Source organism: Saimiri boliviensis, chromosome 12, assembly GCF_048565385.1.
Source record: "Saimiri boliviensis isolate mSaiBol1 chromosome 12, mSaiBol1.pri, whole genome shotgun sequence".
NCBI classification, from domain to species: Eukaryota; Metazoa; Chordata; class Mammalia; order Primates; family Cebidae; genus Saimiri; species Saimiri boliviensis.
In genome coordinates this window covers 3118331-3138587 of record NC_133460.1, presented here as the reverse complement: position 1 = coordinate 3138587, position 20257 = coordinate 3118331, and the positions used below count along the sequence as shown (strand labels likewise).

The 20257-nt window shown below is 47.4% G+C and overlaps 1 protein-coding gene across 2 annotated transcripts in view; it reads right to left on the bottom strand.

The window, feature by feature from the left end:
- TMEM114 (transmembrane protein 114) overlaps window positions 1–9964 on the bottom strand; it is a 44716-nt gene extending 34752 nt beyond the window's left edge. For both annotated transcript variants that reach the window (XM_039478217.2, XM_074383181.1), the window contains exons 1-2: window positions 9092–9964; window positions 8720–8800 (exon numbers count right to left, since the gene is read on the bottom strand). In XM_039478217.2, the coding sequence (XP_039334151.1) occupies window positions 8720–8800; window positions 9092–9311 (301 nt within the window). In that variant the 5' untranslated portion in view covers window positions 9312–9964. The remainder of the gene's footprint in view (window positions 1–8719; window positions 8801–9091) is intronic.
- Between the last annotated feature and the right edge of the window lie 10293 nt (window positions 9965–20257).

Here is a 20257-nt window from a genome sequence, read left to right as displayed (position 1 = left end):
AGAGTGAGACTTTGACTCAAAAAAAATAAAATAAAAATAAAATGGAATAAAATATTGACAGGCCATTGTTCCATTAACAGTAAATATGTGTGCCCAAGTGCAGAGATATTTTAGACGTAAAAATGCTTTGTTGCAAATCAAGAGCAAAGCAATCCCAGAAAGAAAAAAGAAGCAGGCAGGGCGCAGTGGCTCACACCTGTAATCCCAGCACTTTGGGAGGCTGAGGTGGGTGGATCACCTGAGATCAGGAGTTCGAGACCAGCCTGGTCTAGATGGTGAAACCCTGTCTCTACTAAAAATACAAAAATTAGCCAGGCACAGTGGCATGTGCCTGTATTCTCAGCTACTGCAGAGGCTGAGGCAGGAGAATTGCTTGAACCCGGGAGGTGGAGGTTGCAGTGAGCTGAGATCATACCACTGCACTCCAGCCTGGGTGACAGAGCAATACTCCATCTCAAAAAATAAAAACATAAAAGAAAGAAGCAAAGATGTTCACACCAAAAACAAACAAAAGTGTTTGCGACTGCTCGATCATCATGCTGTTCAAAGAGCCGCTCAATGGGGAAAGCCGGCGTCCACAACTTTGTTTGCAAGGTCAGGAAGCCGCAGGCTGGTTAGCGCTCTTAAGCAGAGGGGGAGGATGTCTCTTACCCCAGGAACATCAAAAGCTCTGGCAAAAGAAGGTTTCGGGATCCATTTACCCCAAAGAAGAAATGTGAGCGCCTGCGTTTTCTCACCTTGTCAATCTGACTTTGAGACTTCAGGAAGAGCTCAGAGCTATGCAGTCCTGTTACGCCTGAGAAGGAAGTGGCTTTTTCAATTTGTTATCAAAGTGTGTCCTTGAGTCTGTCCTGGAGGATGGGGGCTGCATCTTCATGATCTCCAAGAGGCACTGGAGTTAGGAAATGGAAGGAGCGGGAGTCTACCAGCAAAGACTTGGGTTCAAAATCTGACTCCACCTCTCACCCAAGCAAACCCCATCTTCACTCATCATCGCTCAACAGCCTCATTTTCCTCACCTGTCAATTGGACTCTAACTTTGAAGAGCTGTGAGCACTGAATGTCTCTTTCTCATCTTCAGCTTATACCCTACTAGGTAGGAGTTTTTAATTTCCATTTCACAGATGGGAAAATTGAGGTTCAAGGAACGTACATCAATTACCCCAAGATCCAATGGCCATGGAGTGTCAGAGTTGGAATGAGATTACAAAGGAGGTGGACAAAGGGGCAGGGGACTCCAGACACGTACTCTAGCTTGGGAAGGTAGGAAAGCCTTCCTGAGTGGGGAGAGGTCTCAGCTGAGATCTGGAGGCAAAATGGTGAGGCGTTAACTGAGCTGAGAGGTGGGAGAGGGATTCCGAAAAATGGAGACAGAAAATGCCAACATCTGGAAGGAGGAGACATCCGAAGTAGCACATATCTCAGCTCTTGCAGCTGGAGAGGTGAGCCAGGGCCACAGACAGCCCGACAAGCCACACTGATGAGAAATCCAACTATACAGGCAGCCCTCTTGGAGTTTGCTTTACAGCAACACGTGATAACATTCTTCTTAGAAAAAATTAAAACATGGCCGTGCGCAGTGGCTCACGCCTGTAATCCCAGCATTTCGGGAGGCCAAGGTGGGTGGATCACTTGAAGCCAAAAGTTTGAGACCAGCCTGGCCAACATAGTGAAAACTGGTCTCTACTAAAAATGCAAAAGTTAGCCAGGCATGGTGACGTGCACCTGCAATCCCAGCTACCTGGGAGGCTGAGGCAGGAGAATCGCTTGAACCTGGGAGGCAGAGGCTGCAGTGAGCCAAGATGGTGCCACAGCATTCCAGCCTGGGTAACAGAGCAAGACCCCATCTCAAAAGAAATTTAAAAAGAAAAAATTTAAAAAGGCCCTCTTGGCCACAACCCCAAGCCCTTTGTCTCCGTCCTCTTTCCAGAGTGACGCTCCATAAATGACTCAGTGTGCTTGTTCCCGGTTTTTTAATACACTTACAATTTTTCTATATATTTACATATTTCTCAAATTCTACAGTGCACACTTGATCATACTTTTTTTTTGTTTTGAGATAGGGTCTCACTCTGACCCCCAGGCTGAGGTGCCATGGGCCTTATCTCAGCTCACTACAACCTCCGTCTCCCAGGCTCAAGCAACCCCCGACTTCAGCCTCGCAAATAGCTGGGACCACAGGCACATGGCACCACATCTGGCTAATTTTTGTATTCCTGGTAGAGACAGGGTTTCACCATGTTGCCCAGGCTAGCTCAAGTGACCCATCTGCCTCCGTGTCCCAAAGTGCTGGGATTACAGGCATGAGCCACCACACTCAGCCTTGATCATACTTTAACATATCTGAAAACAGAGTATGTTTGACCATCCCCAGCGTCTCACACTCATAATTGGCGGTATATTTGTCTATCTTTATGGTACATACAGTAAATGTGCATTTTAAAATTTTGTTATACACCCACAGGAAAGGTATAATATTGGGAAGGTTCTTTGCGGACAGATAATAAGTGACATCCTACTACCCATAATAGTCTGTAACTTGCTTTTTTCATTCCACTATACATCTTAATACATTCTTCTTATAGGCTATATAATATTAATATTAATAAGCACTGGTATATTCTTTTTATAGGCTATATAATATTCCATAAAATAGATACACACCTGTAAATGTCTAGCCATTTCTCCATCTGTGAGCACTGGGGCTGTACATGTCTTGTTTTTCACTGTTTGAAAATGGTATGGTGAACTTCTTAAAAGCCTCAGATGGCTATTAAAAAGTTGTGTGTGTGTGTGTGTGTGTGTGTGTGTGTGTGTGTGAGAGAGAGAGAGAGAGAGAGAGAGAGTCTCATTCTGTCACCCAGGCTGGAGTACAATGATGTAATAGGTGTGAGCCACTGTGCCCAGCCAGAAGTGGACTTACTTTAAATATGAACTTTTGTTAGTTTCAAATGTGGCCTTGATTTTTTAATGGGCACCGCAGAAAGGCATCCTGAGGCCCAGGCCCTTGTACCCAGAGGAGCTAAGATCCACAGGCACCTGCTCCCTCCCCGCCCGCCTGCAGCACCACTAAGCATAAATCACACTGAGAGTTCCTCCCTCCTGTGCTCTGGCAGCCTCTTCACGCATTGATGTCCCCAGTCCTTGCTCTGTCCCTCACCTCCTCCACTCCTGCAATTTGCACCAGGCATTGTGGGTGGGCTGGTTTTAATTTTCCATGTCACTGCAACAGCCTGGCACCCAGAAAAACTGGAAATCCAATCTTGTGATTTTCCAGCCTCGCCGCCTCCGAGGACAGCCAGGCCAGACCAGTTCCTCTCAGCTCAGCTTCCACCGCTGGCATGCTGTGTTGGACGAGGCGTTTGACCTCTCTGGGTCTGCTGTCCTCATCTGGCCAGCCTGGCCTTCCCCATGGGCTCTTAGGAGACACAGCTGAGGTAAGACATAGAAAAAAACAGGAAGTGCCCTGAAGAAGCACTTTCCACATCAGTCTCCAGAAACACCAGCCTTCCTGCTGTTTCTGGAACACACCAAGCTCAGTCCTGCCTCATGGCTCTGAACCTGCTCTTCCTTCTTGTAATGTAGGTCTCTGGTTTCCTCTCTAAAAGAGGCAATGTTGGAGGGCAGGACTCTGAACCCCAGAAACGGGCCAGGAGCACCTCTGGGCTACCATGACCTCTAGTCTTAATACACACACGTTACACTGAAACTATACTCAGTGGTGCGTTGTTCCAGTGGAGTAGAAACAAACTGCTAGTAGGTCAGGTGTGGTGGTTCATACCGGTAATCACAGCACTTTGGGAGACCCAGCCTGGGGTGTGACTTGAGGTCAGGAGTTCGAGACCAGCCTGGCCAACAGGGTGAAATCCCATCTCTATTAAAAATACAAAAATTAGCTGGGCATGGTGGTGCACATCTGTAGTCCCAGCTACTTGGGAGGCTGACGCAGGAGGCTCAGGAGAATTGCTTGAACCCAGGAGGAAGAGGCAGTGGCAGTGAGCTGAGATCTCGAGATCTCGCCACTGCACTCCAGCCTGAGCCACAGAGTGAGACTCAATCTCAAAGAAAAAAAAAAAAAAAGAAACTGCTAAGGTTCAAATCCTACAAATTCCAGTTACTGTGCGAACTTAGATATCATACCTAACCTCCTAGGTCTCCGCTGCCTCATCTGCAAAGTGAGGATGATAACAACAGTGCCTCCTGTGCTGTTGTGAAGATTAAATGAGTAAATATAAGCCAAGAGCTCAGAATAGTGTCTGACACACAGCAACTGTCTCATCATGTTCTATACCAGGCAGCTGACCCAGTACTGAGGATAAAATCAATGTATACTGAGCAAATCCATGAGTCTGGTGGGGCTGCAATAATTAGCTCTATTTCATAGATGAAAAGCTTGAAGCTCGGGGAGGCAGTATGAATTAGAGCAGCAGGAGGAGGCATTAACTAAGCACCTACTATGTGCAGGGCCATGTTGGCTGCTTTGTTTATGTGATCTCACCTCACCTTAGAACAGTCCATTTGTAGAGGCAGGTGACTCATCAGAAGTCACACAGCTGGCCAGCCGCACTGGCTCAGGCCTGTTATCCCAGCACTTTGCAGGAGGAGGGGTCACTTGAGACCAGGAGTTCCAGACCAGCCTAGGCAGCATAGCAAGTCCCCTGTGTCTCCCAAAAAATACAAAAATTAGTTAGGTGATGGTATACATCTGAGGTCCCAGCTACTTGGAAAGCTGAGGCAGAATTGCTTGAGCCTGAGAGGTCGAGGCTGCAGTGAGCTATGATCATGGTACTGCACTCCAACCTGGGTGATAAGAGCAAAACTCCATCTAAAAAAAAAAAAAAAAAAAAGGCATACCTGAGACTGAGTACTTTATAAAGGAAAGAGTTTAATGGACTCACAGTTCCACACATCTGGGTAGGCCCTACAATCCTGGCTGAAGGCAAATGAGGGGCAAAGTCTTGTCTTACATGGTGGCAGGCAAAGAGCTTGTGCAGGGGAACTCCCCTTTATAAAACCATCAGATCTCATGAGACTTACTATCACAAGAACAGCATGGGAAAGATCCCCACACACACACACCATGATTCAGTTGCCTCGCACCAGATCCCTCCCATGACACATGGGTATTATGGGAACTACAATTCAAGATGAGATTTGGGTGGGGACAGAGCCAAACCGTATGACGGGGTGAGTTAGGTCATGGGACTTACCCTAACAGCCCTCCATCTACCAGGGGATTACAGCGAATTACTTGGCACTGAAGTGGTCTCTGCAAGGGTTTTCTTAGAGAAAAAAATCAAGGTTTCTCCCCATACGCCCCCACCAGGATTTGTCTGGGAGGCTGACTTAGAGAACGTGCTGCCTGTCAGTCATGCTGCTTGTGAACTAGCTTCTCCTCTACGGCCTCTGCAGCAGGTCCTTAAGGAATGAAAGATCTTCATGTAATAGAAGAGCTTGGACCAAACTCAAAATTCATTTTGGGAAAAAAAAGAGAATCTGGGGAGAAAAAAAAGCTCTTTCTGGGGGTGATTTGCAAGAAGCACATGGTCTGAAGAGGCAGCTTGTCCTCTTTTCTAGATGATATAATGGGAATAATAGCAGCTACCACTCACAGCATATTTACGGGGGCCAGACACCACATTGGGCTCTTTAAATACACTCTTTCATCTTAGCCTCACAATAACCTTAGTAAAAGAGATGACAATTATCCTCATTTTGCACAGGAGGAACCTGAGGCTCAGAGGTATAACGAAATAAGACGTCCAAGTCCACCTGCCTAATTGGTGCCGAAACTGCAGGTTAGCCCTAGGTCCGAGGGTGAACAAGTGAATAGACTGTGCGTTCTGCTGTTTCTCAAAACCCTGGAACAAGCAGGGTTGTTGCACTGTCAAGTTTGAAGAGGAAGCCAGCCCAGTGCCTACTGTGGTTAGCCATCCAATTTACCCACAGACGTGATAAGTCGGCTGAATGCCCACACCCAGCTTGGCAAAGGATCACCACTCCACAGATGTTACAACCTCTAGAAGGAAGCTGGAAAGAAGGGCAAGAGGGAGAGCTCACGCTTACTGAGCACTTACATACGTCTGCAACCTTGGTGTTAAGGCATTCCTTCATGACTGGTCCTAGACAAGGTCCATTTGGTTCATTCATTTTTATTCCCATTCATGGAATTCTAACCATATCCCTTGATGGTGTTCACATCTCATTTTGATAGATGTGAAAACTGAGACTCAGAGAGGTTAAGACACCTATCCCAGGATCACAGAAGGCCTCTGTAAGGGTTTTAGCTGGGACGTGACCACCCCCCCATCTCCCTCACTTCCATGACAGTAATTCTTACAATTTTTTTTTTTTTTTTTTTGAAACAGAGTCTTACTCTGTTGCCCAGGCTGGAGTACAGTGGTGCCATCTCAGTGCACTGCAGCCTCTGCTGCTGCCTCCCAGGTTTGAGAGATTCTCCTGCCTCAGCTTCCCAAGTAGCTGGGACTACAGGCATGCACCACCACACTGGGCTAATTTTTGTACTTTTAGTAGAGACAGAATTTCACCATGTTGGCCAGGCTGGTCTCGAACTCCTGAGCTCAGGTAATCCACCTGCCTCAGCCTCCCAAAGTGCTGGGATTACAGGCATGAGCCACTGTGCCTGGCCAAATTCTTGTAATTCTTGAAACAGTGCTTCAGGGACACTCAGAGTTCCCCCTCGTGCAGTTTGGGGCTCAGGACAGAGCACATGGTACCTCTACCTTTCCTCAACGCCCACACATTCCAGGTGTCTAAGGATGTCTCCTTTGGCAGGAATTTACACGGCAGTGTGCTAGAGCTGACTCATAACAACTCACAAGAGCCAATTAAGATTTTGAGAATTTTGTGAGCCAGGTGACGTCACGTTGGCATCTTGAAATTGGCCATAGTGAAAGTATTTTGCGCCACAGAAATTTGCAAATGCTACAAACCAGGGCTTTTTTTTTTTTTCTTTTAATTTTGCAGAGATCCAGTTGTTAAATATTTCTGAGCATGCCTCTGGACTTCAGAGAAACGGTTCTGGTTCACCGTAAATCCACACATTCATACAATCAATGGCCAAGACCATTACAGCTGGAGAGAGAGGAATAAGGGGGAAATGGGACTGGAGAGAGACCCTCCCAGGCCTTGAGGGCCATGCTAGGCACTTGTCTTTATTTTTTTATCCCCAGCCTCAGTAAATCTATCAAAAAACTTCTCATGCCTATAATCTCAGCACTTTGAGAGATGGAGGCAGGAAGATCGCTTGATCCTGGGAGTTTGAGGCTGCAGTGAGCTATGATTGTGCCACTACATTCCATCCTGGGCAACAGAACTAGACTCTGTCTCTGGGTAGGGTTGGGTGAAGGGAGAAGGCAAGGCACAGTGGCTCACACCTGAAATCCCAACACTTTAGGAGGCCAAGGCAGGAACATACTTGAGGCCAGGAGTTCAAGACCAGCCTGGGAAATATAGTAAGACCCTAACTCTATTTTTTTTATTTTTTAATTAAAAAGAAAAACTCAAGTGAGCAGCCCACCTCAGCCTTCCAAAGTGCTGGGATTACAGGTGTAAGCCAATGCAGTGGTCCAGAGTTCCAGACCAGCCTAGCCAACATGGTGAAACCCCAACTGTACTAGAAATACAAAGAGCCGGGTGTGGTGGCCGATGTCTACAGTTTGAGCTACTCTGGAGGATGAGGCAGGAGAATTGCTTGAACCTGGGAGGAAGAGGTTGCAGTGGGCCGAGATCGTGCCACTGTACTCCAGCCTGGGCAACAGAGCACCACCCTGTCTCGAAAAAACAAAAACCTGCCCACATTTTCAAAGTCTATGAAACTCAATCTTCATTTCCTCATCAGATCCTCCTACAGAACTTCTCTGGGCCTCCTCATTGGAAAAAGAAAGGCAGAAATGGAGATACTAATAACTTCATAGGGTGTGGCTGTAGGAATCAAATGAAGATATACATGAAAAGCAGTTCACTCCATGTCTGGCTTGAGCCAGCCTCAATGAATGGAACTGTTATTTTCCTGCCTCCACAAGCACTCATTCACCCCATTTGCTTTCTTGCTTTCAGTCCTCACACCTTTTACTGAGTTCCAGACGTTCAGCTGGGTACTAAGAACCAACCACGAATAACAGGGACACAATGACCCTGGGAGGAAGGGCTGTTCCCGCCTCCTAATTGCCTGGCTCCAATCATAAATTTATATGCAAATTTTTATCGCATCCTACTAGTGCAAAGCTCTCCTTTTAGCAAAGAGGATACAAAAAATGCTGGCTTGGAATCTGTGGAATGAGACCTCTCTTCCACCATGCACCTCCCCAGGGGAATTTAGGTGCCTGAGGGGACTCTCACCTTCCACTCCTCAACGCTGCTTGTCACTCTGAACTGTACACATTTCCACATTTGTCCCCAACTACACTGAGCTCCTTGAGGGCATGGCCTGTATCTTAACCATCAGTCAAAACTATGCAAAGAAAGCCATCGGTCAGCATGAGCTGAAGGAACCCTAAACCATGCAATGTTACAGGTGGATCAGGAGACCCCCCCCCCTCTCCAAGTCTCAAACCCACTCGGTTCTCGGGCTGGGATGTCAGATGCCACCCCAACCACCTTCTCCACTGGCACCGAAGTCCGGCTGTTTAGGGAAAGACTCCAGAACCCATGGCTAGGACAGGGGCGCTCCCTCCCTCCTCACCCTTCCCGGACTCACTGAGAAGTTGCCGGCTCGATTCGCTGACTGTCACGTTCTCCAGCCAGAAGGGGTTCATCAGCGGTGTGCACGGGCTGTGGACTGGATGGGACGGAGGAATCCATGGGCGCCGGACCCCGGAGTTCTAGGCGGGGCCCCCGTCCGCGGCTTTTCCCCCATGCTTGCCCTAAGTACCTCACCCGGGGAGGGGTGCGGGGAGCCAGAGCAGCCCCGGCCGCCTTCCCACCTTCCCCCGAGTTCCTAGACACTGTGTTCTAGGGACTTGGAGGAGGAGTGCGCGTCAAGCAACAGGTCCCAGGCGAGCAGGGCACTGCGCAGGGGGCACAAGGTGCGTTCGCAGCCACAGCTCCCAGCCCCGGGGTGCACCCTTACCCCGGCAGGTCCGCCAGAGGCCAGAGTGGGAGCTCAGAGGCTCGGGCTGGCTGCGATTGACGGCCCCCAGCCGGTCCTGTGCCCCCGGGCCGCTCCTCTCCAGTCGCTCTGTGTCAATGATGTACCAGAAGTCCGTGCAGATGGCCGCCGCCAGGAGCACAAAGCTGAGCGCCCCGGTCAGCGCAGCCGCGCCGGCCAGCGCGCCCAGGTGCACCCGCATCGCGGAGCCCAGGACCGCCAGCCGGGGGTTCCTGCGGTGGAGGCGCGAACCGTCAGCGCCTGCCCCCCTCAGCTGGCCACCGTGGGTTCCCAGCTCCACTCCAGAGCCGCCGAGCTCAGGTCTGAAAGCCGGTCCTTAGGACCCCAGGCCCTAGCTCAGACCCTGGCTGCACCCTCAGACCCTCACCTGCGCGCCCTGCTCAGCCCCAGCCCTCGCTCCCAGCCTCCAATGCCAGTTCTACCTGCAGACCCCCTTGCCTGTGCCGTCTGACCTCCACCTCCGCCTTCAGCCCCTCCTGGAAGCCCCAGTCCCTCCCCACCTGCACCTTAACCCACGTCGTTCCTCAGCCCCACTCCACCCTGGGCCCTCCAAGTCCAGCCCGACGCACTCTCTCACTTCAAAATCCTCTTTTTCCCCATATTTCTGCTCCCCCGGTTCCCCTTCCTCACTCTCCACGAACTCTTGCCCAGCTCCCAGATGCTCCCTCTCTGCCTCTGGCTCTAGCTTTCGGCCCCAGCCTTTTTCCCTTGGCCCCTCACTGCCAGCTCCCCACTCCCAGCCCTGCGCTCTAGGGTATTCCCGCAGCTCCAGCTCTGGCCGGAGCGCGGTGGTTTGACCCTCTGCGATCTTCTCGCCAAGGACAAGCTCCGAGTGCGCACGCAGCGTGGATGGGGGCGGTCCCCAGCCCTGAAGCGCTGGAGGCTGCGGGTGTGGAAGGGAAGACGGCTTTGGGACCACCTGGGGCAGTAAGAAGGAGGGGCATGGCAGGCCTTCCAGTCTCACAAGGGTTTGCAAATCATCTCCAAGAGCCCCTCCAGCTCCAAGTACCCTCCCTCCAAAATCCACCTTCAAGTGTAGTCTGGGCTGACTAGAATGGGAAAAGGCACATTCGTTTTTCATAAAAGTTCTCTAAGGCACTGAGGTAGTGCAGGTCCTCAGAATGTATCATTTCTATACCCAAAGTCTTTCTTCATTATCATAGCCGCCACCACCAACACCGTGGACGAAACCATCGCCACCACCATCATCATCACCATTATCACCGCCAGCATAACCACCACCACCAACCACCATCATCATCACTACCACGACTAGCACCAGCACCCACTCTCCTCCTTATCATCGTCATCACTCTTACCAATTCCACCGTCTTCTTCACCACATAAAAACTTTTTTTTTTTTTTTTCAAGAAAAACTTCTGGTACCTTCTGTGTGTCTGATGCTATAGTCTATGTTAAGAATATAGGTAAGAACCATCTAAAAACAAGTCCTGCCCTTATTTCTATATAGGGGGCTGGGTACAGTGGTTCGTGCCTGTAATCCCAGGACTTTGGGAGGCCGAGGCAGGCAGATCACCTGAGGTCAGGAGTTCAAGACCAGCCTGACCAACATAGAGAAACCCCATCTCTACTAAAAATACAAAATTAGCCAGGTGTGGTGGCACATGCCTGTAATCCTAGCTACTCAGGGGGGCTGGGAGAATCATTTGAACCCAGGAGGCAGAGGCTATCATGAGCCAAGATCATGCCAATGCACTCCAGCCTGGGTCACAAGAGTGAAACTCTGTCTCAAAAAAAAAATTTTGCTGTTGTTTTTAAAAAAATATAGGGTTCAGTCTTCCCAGCCTGTTACAAAGCAAGGGACACAGAGAAAATACCTATATGTGTATGGCCCCTAAATAGAAGAGGCTTCCAGATACTGGGGATGACCAATCCTCAGGAGTCACAGCTACTACAGGACCCTTGAGGCTGACCTTCTTGCTGAGGAATCAAAATCTTGCCACTCCTGTGATCCATCCTTAAGGAACCATTGTGTCAAGGTCCAAAAGTTGATAAGTGCTGGTCAGGTTGGGAAGAGGACCATCAAAGTGTGCTTAAGACAGGGTGCTATGAGAGAAAGTACCAGAGGGGAGATCTCATTGGGCTTCTCTGAGGAAGTGACATTGACGCTGAGACATGAAGGTTGTAAAAGTATCCATGTCTAGAGGATGGCTTATATGAGGGGTTTGGTACATTCTAGAGAAATCAAAGGAAGGGCAACCAGGCTAGAATGTAGTAAGGGAAGAGAAAGTAGAGGGAAATGAGACTGAGGGTAGAAGAATTGGTCAGGTTATGCAGGTCTTGAGATTCATGATAAAGAGTTTCAATTTTAGTCCAAACCACTAAACCATTTCCAGCAGGAGAGTAAAATGGTCTAACTGACACATTAGAAAATCTCACTCTGCTTGCTGTCGTGTGGAATATAGAATTTAGAGAGATAAGAAAGGGAGCAAGAAGGCGAGTTAGCAGAACATTGTAGAAGCAGCAAGATCCTGCTGTCGGGCTAGGCTGGGGGCAGCAGTGAGCAGGGAGTGAATGGACAGAGTTTTGAAAAGTTGAGGGAAGGCCGGGCACGCTGGCTCAAGTCTGTAATCCCAGCACTTTGGGAGGCTGAGGCGGGTGGATCACGAGGTCAAGAGATCGAGACCATCCTGGTCAACATGGTGAAACCCCGTCTCTACTAAATGTACAAAAAAATTAGCTGGGCATGGTGGCACGTGCCTGTAATCCCAGCTACTCAGGAGGCTGAGGCAGGAGAATTGCCTGAACCCAGGAGGCAGAGGTTGCGGTGAGCTGAGATCGCGCCATTGCACTCCAGCCTGGGTAACAAGAGCGAAACTCCGTCTCAAAAAAAAAAAAAAAAAACAAGTTGAGGGAGTTGAATTGATAGCGCTTGATGATAGACTACGGTTGAGAATTATCCTTTTCCTTGTTACTTTATTTTTCCTTGCCAATACCACCTCAGTCTACATCACTGTCATCTTCATTATCAAGGGCATCAGCACCCTGGCAGAGTCATCACCAGCAAGAATATACTCTCACTTAATTCTGCAGACCATTCTGTTTCATCACCCCTCCACCACTACCTTGGTACATACAGATCGTTTCCAAAACTATCGCCACTGATAATTTTGCTGTCAACCCCATCGCAGTACTGCTATTATCTTCATTTCCAGCAACATCAAAAGAGTCCTCACCATCAGCTTGAGAGCTGCAGGTAAAATTCAATTGAGGCTGATCCCAGGAGCCCTAACAGTGTCTCTGAGGTTCAATCTCTTTTCTCTTTCTTTATTTCTTGCCATCTGTCAGTTGTTTTCCTGTTGCTTGACTTCACTTTTCGAGCAGGCTCTCATTCATTCAATCACAGGAGCCAGTTTCACAGCTTAGCAACTCCAAGAAAAAGAAACAGTCTCTCAGTAGTGCCAGAGCTCCAAATTAAATCTCATCGGCCTGTCTTTAGTCATGTGCTCATCTCTGAATCAATCTCTTTCATTCAAAAGGACCAAATATGCTAATTGGCCAAGCTCGGTCACCTGTCTACTCCTGGAGCCAGAGCAGGAGAAGCCAGTTTCACCCTAAATATTTGAGCTGAACCGTGATAGCAAAGATATAGAATAAACCTTAATACCCATCAGTGGTAGATTGGATGAAGAAAATGTGGTACACTGCACCATGGAATACTATGCAGCCATAAAAAAGAAGATTGTGTCCTTTGCAGGAACATGATGGAGCTGGAGCCATTATCTTCAGCAAATTAACACAGGAAAGGAAAACCAAATATTGTGTGTTTTTACAAGTGGGAGCTAAGAACACATGGACACATAGAAGGGAACGACAGACGCTGGGGCGTACCTGAAGGTGGAGAGTTGCGGGAGAGAGAGGATTAGAATAAAAAACTAATAGATACTAGGCTTAATACATGGGTGACGAAATGCTCCGTATAACAAACCCCTGTAACACGAGTTTACCTATATTAGAAACCTACTCTTGAAGTTAAAGGTTTTTAAAAGCGATTTGAGCTGAAAGGTGTTTTGATTGCTAAACGGCAAATAAAAATATAGGAAATCTAGTTACATTTGAATTGTAAATGAATGGTGAATAATCTTTCAGTGTATAACCCATGCAATACTTGAGGTACACTAGAAAAACTTCATGTTGTTTATCTGAAGTTAAAATTTAACCAGATATCTTCGATTGTCTCCAGCAAGCCTAGCTGGCTCCCCAAAGAAAAAACAAGGTGCCATTATCCCCAAGAGAATGGGCAATGGCAGGCCAAAGCAGCAAATGCCCCTACACCCAGCATGGGTGTGTCCCTTCACTGGGTCCCGCTTCCCTGATCTACATAAGGAGACCTTCTTCCAGGCTCCTAGGCAAAGATAACCTTACAGGTTTTGAAATTGTATTTTTCCTGAGGGTTTTAATGTACTCCATCTGAATCATGCTTAATCACTCTAAAAGGAACAGAAAGTTGTTTTTTTTTTTTGCTTTTTGTTTGTTTGTTTGTTTGTTTTTAAATGATTCTAGGGAGGAGAGGAGCACATCAAACATCATGTAATATCATTACTTAGCCAGTCAGCTGAAGAGGCATGATAAAATCTGAACACTCCCAAGGCCAGATGCAAACAAGCCATGGCGTTTCAGATTAAGGCTACCCCAGGCACCATGCCAGCTCTGTACAGCATGAGGGAGCGCAACATTCAGCAGGAATTGCAGAGGGTGGTTTTCAGTCTTCGATCAGCATCCAACAGGCCATCTGAGCCCAGAGAAGTTGTCTTGCTTCTTTGAGCCTCAGATTCCTCAGCTGTAAAATGGGGTCACTCATATCTACTGTGTTGATCCATTTTGCATTTTATAAAAAACACTTCAGACTGGATAATTTACGAAGAAAAGAGATTTATTTGGCTCACAGATTTCTTTGGCTGTACAAGCATAGCTCCAGCATCTGCTGGGCTTCTGGTGAGGCCTCAGGGAGCTTTTGCTCATGGCAGAAGGTGATTTGGGAGCAGATGTGTCACAGGGCATGAGAGGGAGCAACAGAGAGAGAGGAGGAGGTGCCAGGCTTTTAAACAACCAGCTCTTCCATGAACTAACAGGGTAAGAACTCACTGATCGCTAAGAGTAGGGCACCATTTTCCATGACCCAAACACGTCCCACTGGGCCCTATCTACAATGCTGAGGATTTCCACTTGAGATTTGGAGGAGACAAATATCCAAACTATATTACTGACCAATTCCACAGGGCCGACATGAAGATGGGATGAAATGATGGATGTAAAAGTCATTTGTATGTGTGAAGAGTCATGCCAATGTTGTTATTAAAATAAGTAGAATGCTGGACATGGTTGCTCATGCCTGCAATCCCAGCACTTTGGGAAGCCGAGGTGGGTGGATCTCTTGAGATCAGGAGTTCAAGACCAGCCTGGCAAACATGATGAAACCCTGTCTCTACTAAAATTACAGAAATGAGCCAGACGTGGTGGCCTGCACCTGTAATCACAGCTACTCAAAATGCTGAGGCGTGAGGATCGCTTGAACCCAGGAAGCAGAGGTTTCAGTGAGCTTAGATCATGCCGCTGACTCCACCCTGGGTGACAGAATGAGACTCCATCTCAAAAAATAAATTAAATAAATAAATAATTAATAAATAAATAAAATAAGTGGAAAGCAGCCAGGTGCAGTGGCTCATTCTTGTAATCCCAGGACTTTGGGAGGCAAAGACAGGCAGAGCACCTAAGGTCAGGAGTTTGAGACCAGCCTAGCCAACATGGCGAAACTCCTGCTCTACTAATAATACAATATTAACTGGGCGTGATGGCAGGTGCTGGTAATCCCAGCTACTCCGGAGGCTGAGCCAGAAGAATTGCTTGAACCCGGGAGGCAGAGATTGGAGTGAGCTAAGATCACACCACTGCACTCCAGCCTGAGTGATAGAGTGAGACACTGTCTTGAAAAATAAGATAAGTAGAAAGCACTTTCAGAACTGTGGAGGGAAATGCATGTTCAGAATGAAAAGAGGAAATATTTTGAAAGAAAGAGAAGGAAGGGGCTGGGCACAGTGGCTCATGCCTGTAATCCTGATGATTTGGGAGTCTCAGATATAAGGAACACTTGAGGCCAAGAGTCCCAAAACAGCCTGGGCAACATAGCAAGACTCCATCTCTACAAAAAATAATAATAATAATTAACTAGGTGTGATGACACATCTGTCATCCCAGTTACTTGGGAGGCTGAGGTAGGAGAATCGCTTTAGTTCAAGAGTTTGAGGCTGCAGTGAGCTATGCCATGCCACTGCACTCCAGCCTGGGCAACACAGTGAGACCTTGTCCCTAAAAAATAAAAAACATATATTTTTTTAAAAAGAAAGAATGAAGGAAGAACGAGGGAGGGATCAGGATGTAGGGAAGAAAAGTTACTTCTTCTTATGTAGCACTGAGCCATCATAGGTTAAAAAAATATGCTACTTTAAAAAATCAGTGAGACCTGGCTTTGGCTTTCAGTCTTTTTACTTACCAGCATGTGAACCTGGGTAAGTCCATTTTTCCTGGAGCCTCAGTTTCCCTTTTTTTTTTTTTCTTAGATGGAGTCTTGCTCTGTTGCCCAAGCTAGAGTGCAGTGGCATGATCTCAGCTCACCACAACCTCCATGTCCTGGATTCAAGCGATTCTCCTGCCTCACCCTCCCAATGCACCTCGGACTATGGGCACATGCCACCATACCCAGCTAACTTTTTTGTATTTTTAGTAGAGACAGGGTTTCACCATGTTAGTCAGGATGGTCTCAATCTCCTGATCTCATGATCTGTCCCTCTTGGCCTCCCAAAGTGCTGGGATTACAGGCATGAGCCACCATGCCCAGCCAGTTTCCCTATTGCTATATGTATCTTACATATAGAGTTGCAGAGGGATTCAGTAAGATAATGTATTGAAAGTGTCTGAAACATTAGTAGGTGTTCAATAAATCCATGAATGCTTTTCCCCTTTCCCAGTTTCCAGGAAGCTCTCTGGCCTGGACAATTTGTCCTAACCCAGACTGAGCCCAGATGGATGAGCAGAGAAACCTTGGGGCATCAATTAAGCATCCAAGGCCAGGCACATTGGCTCACACTTGTAATATCAGCACTTTGGGAGGCCAAGGCAGGAGGATCACTGGAGCTCAGGAGTTCAAGACCAGCTTGGGCAACATGGCAGGACCCCAGCTCTCCCAAAAACATACACAGAAAAAAGCCAGATATGGTGATGTGCACCTGTGGTCCCAACTACTCAGGAGGCTGAGATGGGAGGACCACTTGAGCCTGGGGGGTGGAGGCTGCAGTGAGCTGAGATTGTACCACTGCACTCTGGGTGACAGAGCGAGACCCTGTCTCAAAAAAAAAAAAAAAAAAAAAAAAAAAAAAAGCATCCACCCCAGGCCATTGCCACACCCACAAAGTCCTCACAACTATTCAGTTAGAGAGGTGATGCATGCCAATTTTATAAATGGAGAAGCTGAGGTTCAGAGTTTGAGCAACTACCCCAAAGTCAGTAACTTTGCAGAGATGGGATAACTGTCTGACTCAGTAGATGAACATCCATGAGTGCTCTGAAAACTGGACTCTTGATCTTCTTCACGATCTCAGGGTGTTACCACCTCAGGAGACAGAGCCATCCTCTCCTCTGTTGCCTTTACAGAAACATGGAAGCCACTGAGTGCTCTTCTCACCCACAAATCCCACAACAAAGACATAGCCAACTCCTATCAGTTCTGGTTCCAAAATGCAACGTGCATCAGCAACTCTCCATCTTCACAGCCATGTCATTAATACCAATCATCATTGTCTTTTGCTACAAAACCTCCTACCTGGTTATAACCACCTGTCCTTTCCAAATCTGGTGGCAGCAATATTGCCCATGCCACGGGCTCTTCTGGGGACTTTGCCACTCCCCAGAAAAATGTTGACTGTACTTCTCTACTGCCTCAAAGCTGAGGAGGCCTGTGCTTGTCTTTACCAATAGCATTTAGCAGGAGGGATGCTGGGCCAGTTCCAGGCACCACCGTTAACTTGCCTGGGAGCCTCCATTTTCAATCTCTTGGAAGCTGGCTACAACGTAAGGATGCAGCTTTCTGGAGACCACCCTTCTGTGAGAAGGCCAGGCCATGAGGAAAGTCAAGGATGAGGTGCTAGAGAGCAGGAGGGTGGAAGCCAGAGAACACCAAGGTGCCAGGCTTATGAGTGGAGAAGCCATCCTGGAAGTAGACTGTATAACTCAATCAAGACAGTTGCAGGTGGAAGGAAAGAGAAAAAAAAAAGGAAGTAGACCATCCAGCCCCAGCAGCTCCATCTGCTGCCACATGGATCAGAGATGAACCACCCAGCTGAGCCCTTCCTGAATTCCCAACCCACAAAAGCATGAACAAAAAGCCAGCGAATTGGGGGTATCTTGTTACACAGCTACTGATAACTTGAAGACTGGTGTCTCTGCTTCTGCTGTTGTCTGCCATTGCCCCATCACCACTGTGACCATCCATTCTTACAAGAGCCTGCATGGTCATTGTGAAACACAAGTCAAAACGTGTCATTCCTTTTCCCACAGTTCCTTCATGGCTTCACATTTGCTAAGGCAATCCTCCCTGAGGCCTGTCTCTACTCCCAACCTGTGTTAATTCAGATCTTCCAAGAAGCAGACACAGACAGGGTTAGATGTGCAAGGCTTTCATTCAGAAAAATACCAGTGTGAAAGGGAATAGAGTGGAGGATAAATAGCCCCCAGTGATCTCACCTGTTAGGGCAGGGGAAAGCTCTGAGAATGTTCTACTCTGTCTCCCAGAAGTTCTCAAGGAGACTGCATTGCAGCATCCCACAGTGGTGTCCTGCTCAATAGCGTATTTTATATTGGCTGTCTTTCCTTCTCCCTCCTCCATCTCAGTTCCCCATTCCTGTACCAGGGCATCCTAGGATCACTCACCAAATAAAATTACTTTTCCTTGGCCAGGCACAGTGGCTCATGCCTGTAATCCCAGCACTTTGGGAGGCCGAGGCAGGTGGATCACTTGAGGCCAAGACTTCGAGAACAGCCTGGCCAACATGGCAAAAGCCCATGTATACAAAAAAAATACAAAGAATTAGCTGGGTGTGGTGGCCCGCATCCATAGTCCCAGCTACTCAGGAGGGTGGCTAAGGCAGAAGAATCACTTGAACCTGGGAGATGGAGATTGTAGTGAGCCAAGATCACACCACTGCACTCCATCCTGGGTGACAGAGCAAGACTCCATCTCAAAAAAAAAAAAAAATTACTTGCTCTTAAATCCTTATTTCAGGGTCTACTTCCAAAAAACCCAACCTAAGACATGTTATCTAGCACTCTTACACCTTCATAGAGACCTTCCTAATAGTAATTAAGGAATATTTAACAATGAAATTATTTGCTACCTACATGTCTGCTCCCTTGGACTATAAACCTCATTTGGGCAATATGGTAGACACTAGAGAATGGCTCACTCAATACCATTCAGATCCACCTCCCTTTCACATTTCTAGACACCTTCCAGCCAGTAGTGGCCAGGACATAATTCAGACCAATAAGATAGAAGCAGTGTCTGTTGGGAATGGCTCCCCCAAGCCAAATGACAAGGCCTTAGGAGAAGACTTTTTGTCCACCTGGATTATAAATGTGATGTCTGGAAGTGCAGCAGCTATTTTGCAGCCATCAGGATAAACCACCCGTGATGGCAAAAACAGAAGGATACAGAGACCTGAGCACCCAATAGTATCACTGAACATTGCAGCTCTCCACTGGGTGAACATATGAACACCCAGTAGTGTTACTGCCCCATCTTTGATTTGCCCACCTCCAGAATTCTTGTTAGAAGATAAAAATAAACCCTTATCTATTAAGCCATTACCTTAGAGTTGTCTGTTATTTGCAGCTGAATGCATTGTGAATTGAGGCAGACAGAGATTGCATTGGTCCTATCCAATGAGTATCATTGGCTTTTGGGTTAGTAAGTGACACACAATATGTGTGTGTAATAGAAATTGTTGATTTAATAAATGAACCCTGCAAAAAAGCCTCTTCTTGCAAGCACAGAGATTATTTTGCACGGCCAACTGTAAGAAACCACCTGAAGGCTTTAGAAATACAGCTAGGATGCGGGGCAGTTACTAAGATTGCTGTATTAGAGAGAAATGCCTCCTCTCTCTATTAAGTTTCATGAGGTCATGATGTTCTGCTGATGGACTGGACTCCCTGGACCTGACCTGTACATAACCATTTAAGTGTAAAGCCTTTATCTGTCCATTAAGGACATCTAGAAGAGCTACCTGCCACTCTCCATATCCTAGGTGATGCAATTAGCTTAGAATGAAAAGAGATCAGTAACCCACTGGCTAATTTTGCCATTACCCACCTGGCATAACACCAAGAGATAAAGCCTGGGGCTGAGCTCTTTCTTTGAGGAAACTTCTTCTCAAATTGGAATAAAAAATCTTCAGCCAGAGAGAAGCTTCTTCCAGGCATCACGTGGCTGAAGGGAAAGAATTTAGACCAGGAACCAGGACAGCCGGGTTCCAGCACCAGCTCTGTCTTTAGTCTGCTGAAAGGTCTTGATCTGGTTACTTCTCCTTTCTGGGCCTCAGTTTCCTCACCTGTAGGAGGGGCTATTAAAAGCCCTTCTCTGGGAATCTATTCCAGCGATAGCTGATACGTGCCGAATTGTGACCATGACGCAGGCACATCAGGCACATTCCTTTTTGAACCTTCACATCGATTTTGGGAGAAAGGTATGCCTAATGCAACCATGCTACAGATAGGAACACCAAGGCTTAGAGAGGTTTAGTAAGTGAATCAGTATCACACAGCTATTAAGTAGAGGATCCAGGATTCAAACACAAACTTGTCTAACTCCAAAGCCACACTTTTAATGTGGGATTGGTTTCATGCATTTGAGTAACAAGAGCATAAAGCAAGACCAACGCGTCAATATTCATTCATATTCATTCATTCATTCGAGACAGGGTCTCACTCTGTCGCCCAAGCTGCAGTGCAGTGGCGTGATCTCAGCTCACTGCAGGTTCAAGCGATTCTCCTGCCTCAGCCTCCCAAGTAGTTGGGATTACAGGCACCCACCACCATGCCCAGCTAATTTTTGTG